At 39.3% G+C, this 6,310-nt stretch overlaps 1 protein-coding gene across 1 annotated transcript in view; it reads left to right on the plus strand.

The window, feature by feature from the left end:
- Positions 1 to 6,310, plus strand: part of TRIM9 (tripartite motif containing 9) — a 101,468-nt gene that overhangs the window by 66,589 nt on the left and 28,569 nt on the right. Inside the window, exons 4-5 of the mRNA XM_011385561.2 lie at positions 386 to 496; positions 1,608 to 1,761. Of these exons, the coding sequence (XP_011383863.1) occupies positions 386 to 496; positions 1,608 to 1,761 (265 nt within the window). The remainder of the gene's footprint in view (positions 1 to 385; positions 497 to 1,607; positions 1,762 to 6,310) is intronic.

A 6,310-nucleotide genomic window follows, 5' to 3' on the forward strand; every position in this document is an offset into this window, starting at 1 on the left:
GCACATCAGGTTACTCAGCTCCTTTTAAGACTCTCCACGACCTCCCACTTAGAGCAGCTTAGGGTCGTCAGCTTCCTAGAAGAAGGGAGCCCGGGGAACTTGTAGAAGATGTCCCATGAGGCACCAAGGTAACCATCTTCCCATGGTTCCAGTCTGCACACCTTTCTGATGAGTCCTTTTGTAACAAGTTCCTATAAGAACCATTATCCAATCTGTCCTCTAGAGCCATTGTCCACAGCAGACATTGTCACAAAATCGCCTCATAAATTTAATTCCATTCCACGATGCTCTTGGATTCTGGTTTGAAGAAGCTCTCCGAAGTCCTAGTTTGCTTCTTTTCTACTTTCTGCCATTTTGGACCATTTTGTTCTTTCATCATTCCTAGGTGGTTCGAGATCAAATCTCTCACTGCACAGTGAAATTGCGCCAGACCACGGGTCTCATGGAATACTGCCTGGAGGTGATTAAGGAAAATGATCCTAGTGGCTTTTTGCAGGTGAGTATTAATTAAAGTCTGCTTCATTCTCAGTGTCCCATGAGACTGAGTGTACCAAGGCCAGACTCCCAATGGCCCTGGCCCCCTTTATAACAGAACCTGCCTTCACACTGCGGTGTGTATGTGGGTGTCTGCTAAACTCCACTGACTTCCTGGAAGTCTCTGCCACCACGTGCTATAAGATTGAGAAGCGCATGGACTTATTTATTTGTTTGTTTTTGTTCTTGCGTTTAATCATGAAAACATAATTCTTTATAAGTTCCTCCAAACCAGAGTTATTGCCTTGCCTAAGAATTGGGTTCTTTTCCATTAATATATTCTGGACAGTTTTATTAGCTAGAATGTCTAAGTATGCAAGGTTTCTACCTTCTTGATACCTCTCACTGCCTGTAAGTCAGTGATTTCTCAAAGTGAAGTTTTTTTATTCCTTGAATATCTCATGACTTCTTCAGTGTTACTTGTTTGAGTGAGATGCTATAATGTCAGCTGAATTTTACTTAAGTTTCTACCTAAATTATTAAGGGACCTTTTATTAAAGAATATGTAGATCCCTTGCAGCTCACTTTCTACCAAACTGTCCAAGAATGATGGAGACTAAATATAAGAAATGAAAGCATTCTCTACCAAAGAATAGAATGATACATGAAGATGATGGCTTAAAGTATAAGAAACTTCATTTTACAGATTATCATATGTGGCCTTTCTAAACTCTTCTGAAAAACTCATTTCCAGGTCTTGACAGAATACCCACACCTCATATTAGAATCAGGGTGGTTGGTTCTGTAGGATTAGTTAATCACCAACACATCATTACTTAATGTTGTTGGCTCTTAGCTGATCAGTCATAAACAGCATGATCATATATCCAGGTTTGTCTGTTAGAGCAATTAACAGCTCCTAATTATTTATAGCACCCCCTGTGACTCACAGAAGTGTCCAGATTTTTGTGATAAATCATGGGTCACCTCCATCCTAATAGGCTCCTCACCGGAGAAGGGACGTTATAAGTCCCAAGGTGGTTTGGTGGTCACACTCCGGCAGAGTCGAGAAGCAGATTTCTGCGTCCAGCGTGGTGTTGTATTTCTTAGGCTGTGGTCTTTGATGTGATTAGATTTCTGACGCCCTCATAAGGAGAGTGCACCTGACTGAGGATCAGTGGGGGAAGGGCACACTCACTCCCAGGATGACCACGGACTTCGACTTGAGTCTGGACAACAGCCCTCTGCTGCAATCCATTCACCAGCTTGACTTCGTGCAGATGAAAGGTACGTCCCCACAACCCCCCAGTCATAGCAACATCTCCAGTGGAGACTGGTGCTTAAAGCAGAATAAAGGCAAAAAGGCAGCTGCCAGGTTTATAAATCACCTGAGAGGTGGGGAAGTAAACAAACACACACCTCTGGTTAGTGTTACGAAGACATGGAGTGTCTCCTATCTTACCAGGTAATGGAAGCATACCCATGTAGCTGTATAACCTACATCTCGGAAAGTCAGATAAATTCAGATAAATTCAAGGCTTGTCACTTTAAGAGTCTTAGAGATTTCACATGCTCGGCATCAGGGAATAGCTGACATAAAAAGAGAGAGGAAAAGAGAGAACGAGCATCTCTATACCTCGTTATATTAATATAAATAACCCAGAAATACTGATATAAATCAAGAGAGTTCAGAACTGAAACAGCTGATTCCACCCAGATAGAGATAGTGAGCAAAAGGCTGAGTGAGGATTTAGTGGGAGGATTTGATGGGAGAGTGGATTTAGAGGATCAGAGTCGGCTTGCCAGTACTGGTCAGGAAAATGCCACCCTGGATACAGAAAGAAAATGAAAGTTTAAAATAAGAAAATGAAAGTGTAAAATGAAAGTTTAATTTTTTTTTAACTTTTTGCTTTATATGATTGAAAAATATGGCAAGATCTCCCTGAGATGTAGTAGTGGCTGAGGGAAAGTTCAAGTCCTTAAAATTATCTTAAGGAAAATAACTTTTTCAAAGAAAAATAAAAACTCAAGCTAACCCATGCAATGATATTTTAATGGCAGTATAAGTAGTATTCATTTGAAAAATATTTCTCATAGTTTTTTTAACAATTTATACATTGATATAATTGTACATTCACAGGAAGATGTAACAATAGTAAGGAGAGATCCCATGTACCCTTTGTCTAGTTTCCATCAAAGGTTACATCTTGCATAACTATCATGTAATGTCCAAGCCAGGAAATCGACATTCCCACAGTGTATGTGTCAAGTTCAATTTTGTCAGGTGTGTAACCACCACTGCAATCAGGATACAGAACTATTACATCACCACATAGACCTCCCTCATGCTGCCCCTTGATAGTCACACCCACACCTCTCTTCCCCTCCACCATCTCCAATCCCTGACAACTATGAATCTGTTCTCCATCTCTAAATAATTTTGTCATTTTCTGATCTTTTTTAAAACTGAAGAAACCGATTTGTTCTTTGTGTCTCCCAATTTAAGCATTCAGGTAATAATGACTTAGAAGTCAGTGCTTTAAAATTTTTGTTTCTTAAGAAAAATCTACACACTTCCCTTTCTCAGACAGAGAACCATATAACCCAGCAAGTTTTAGGGCTGTCAACTGCTGGCTCATATCATACAGTTACACTCACACTGTACCTGGTACATGTACTTCTCTCATCCTTTTAATTGATTTTTGCCCTCTTTTATTATCAGTTTTCTCACTTTTTGTTTAATACGTATTGCTTTGGGAAGATACCTTAATTCACTTTTCAAGTAAATAAAAATGCTTCGTTGCAGTAACAAAAACGTTAACATTATTGACTGCTTACCGAGCTAGATACTCTCCTAACTGCTTTACATAGATTAACTCATTCTTACAGCCCTAGGAGGCAGCCAAGGAAACTGAGGCACAGGAAAACTAAGTTACTTGCCTGAGCTCCAAAGCTAGTGAGTGCCAGGCCTGGGTTTCAAACCCAGGGAGCATAGCTCCAGAACCCAGACCTACAACTTCTAGTTTGTACTGTAAAGTTAGATCCTCACTAAGCAGTTTCTTCAAAGGATAACTAAATTCCTCTTTTAAACTTAAGAAATTTAATTTTTTGTTGCAGCGATTCCTTCTCTCTATTTAAAATTCTCTCTTTAACACCTACACAGTAGCCTGTGAAATGTAGCCATCTGAATAGTGTATAGAGGCCCAGGTAAATCCCCCTCCATCAGCCTCTCTCTGTACCCAATTCTTTCAATGAGGAAAAATTATTGAAAGGTTATGTCACAAGTAGCTCAAAGGAGAAAGTATGTCACAAAAGGGCAATGTAAGGGCTTTGGTGGAAGAGAAAAAAAATGAGCCAACCCAATTAGCCTTGGTGATGAGGCAGGAGGAAGGGCAGGTAGAGGGTAAAAGCCTCAGGACTTTGAAATGCTTTCATCAGCTGGTAGAGTCCACTCCTCCCCCACTCGCTGTCATTCTGAGTCATGTCCATCTGCCCACCCCTGAGTCCAGGCCCGTTGGCGGGATGGTAACAATTGTATTGGAGTGAGCAGGCCCTTCATCTGGTATGGGAACTGCAGGTTCATGCGCTGTGCACCCCAGACTGCATTCCTAAAGCTTTGTCACTTGGCTGTTGAGGGCTGCACACAGAAATAAGCAGGACACGGCTGTGGGTACAATCCATTAAAGTCTGTACACACAGCAGAGAATGCCAAGCACTCTAAAGGCCAAAATTCAGAACACTCTCGCAGCAAAATTCACTTGGAACACAAAATTATCCAGGACAGTTATTTATGAAGGTAATATAACAGGCCATTTGGTAGTATTCCATTTTTCTTTTCTTTTTAACACTTCATCTTAATTTAATTTACTTCTGATTGGTATCCCTCTGCACAGTTAATTTATATGCTTTGTCTTGTGCTCATTAAGCTTAATTAATTCAGTGAGAGCCTAGTCCTCTTTAGAATCTGAATAATTTTTATCTGTCAGGTGTTTTCAATGGAAAGAAAAAGGCAAAAGGTAATGACACAGTACAACTTGATTGGCTGTAGTTAAGACTTCTACTGGCCTCTTTGATATGTTAACACATAGATAACTGAACCAGTGTAGTGGTAGACTTTTTTATAGACTATTCATAGTCAGTTTAATAAATTTCAGTTTCACAGCTTCTCACTAAAAATATTTCAAGAAACTACTCTCCAAGATTCCTGTACAAATGGACAAAATTTAAGTAGCATTTGGAATGGTGTTAAAGGAATTTGACCACTGTAAAACTAATAATATGTGTAATGCAATATTTTCTAACTGTTCTAATTATTTTCTAATTGTAGATAATAGTAGAAAGTGAAAATATTTTCAAAATTACTTAATATACATTTAAAGTTATGACTCAAACTGACAACCTAACATATCTGCTTACATCTTGCATCAAAATTTTAGCATCTCCCTGGTTTTAAAATTTTATCTTCGATGTCTTTTTTTTTTTTTAATATCAAAGAAGATAGCTCTGTTGTTAGCTTTTAAATGTTTCTTCTTAGGCCAGCAAGAATGCACTGCCTAAAATTATTCTATTAGCTAAGGATTGAACTAATCTGTTCTTTCCAATTCCATATTACCCCCTAAGCAAGTGAGATCTAAGTGAAGAATGCTGGTACCTTCCTAGTTCAAACATCCCTAAATTGTAATGACATGTTTTCTGGTTGCATTTTTATTAGAAAATTATATTGCCCTCTTTCGAGACTATTGGGAGTGGTGTTTGATCTCTCACGCTATTTTTTTCTTTTATAGAAAACAACAGATTAAATTTTTTTCCTGTTTTTATTAGAGAATAATGGAAACATTTTTCCCTTAATTTTAAGTTGGTGTTGTCAAGTCTTTCTCAGGTCATGGGAAGGAAATTTTAAGATTCTTTCCCTAGTCCATCAAGGGCTCTGCTGCTTGGCTCAGAATAGATTTCAAATACCTACCCCCTCCCAGGAAAATATTACCTCAGAATTGTCTAAGTACATAAAGTATCCCAAGATGCATGAGTTGTGGTGCTAAAATGAAACACCATTGTGTTCATTCAGAATCAGGATGAAATAGTGACCTAACACTCCACCAAACCTTTTTAGCACATAGACCAATAGCTATTACTCCTCCTAAGTGCCTCTACTCACCTAAGGACACATTTATCTTCACTAACTCGTGTTGAATGTTAAGAGCCCTGAGTATGCACCAAGGTCATGAGCAAGGACAGTGTAATCTGAACAGACTCTCCTTTAAATCACGGAGAAAGAGGGCCCAGAAGTTTGGCAGTGATGGGCATGAGCACACACACTGACGTGCTTACAATCTGTTCGTGAATGTAATCTGTTCGTGGTTTGGGGGCCTGAAAGGCTGGTCCTCAAAACCTGTGTTCACGTTTATCCTTAACAGTGTACTAGTGGCAGCTTTCCAGAAACAACTTCTTGGTCTTCTAAAATCTAAACTTTCCTTTGTATTATTCGGCCACCATAAAAAGGAATGACAGTTCACAAAGGAACCTCCGGAGAAGATGACTCAGTGAAATTACATTCTCAACCACCTTAGCTCCTACAGCGAACTATTTCATTAATCCACACCAGCAACTCTTGGGTAGCTTGATCGTTCACATGTAGGAACCAAAAAGAAACATTCCCCTTGGAGTTAGGTGTGGTGACGTCCCTCTAGTACAGCAGATTAGAAAGGCGATATAATGCAATGTAAGCACACAGCCCCTAGAGCCAGGCATGGCTTCAAATCCCATCACTACCACTTACTAGCCATGAAAACTTTCTGTATTTCAGTTTCCTCATCTACAAAATTGAGATAGTAACAGT

Source organism: Pteropus vampyrus, unplaced genomic scaffold (genome assembly GCF_000151845.1).
Source record: "Pteropus vampyrus isolate Shadow unplaced genomic scaffold, Pvam_2.0 Scaffold15, whole genome shotgun sequence".
In the NCBI taxonomy this organism is placed as follows: Eukaryota; Metazoa; Chordata; class Mammalia; order Chiroptera; family Pteropodidae; genus Pteropus; species Pteropus vampyrus.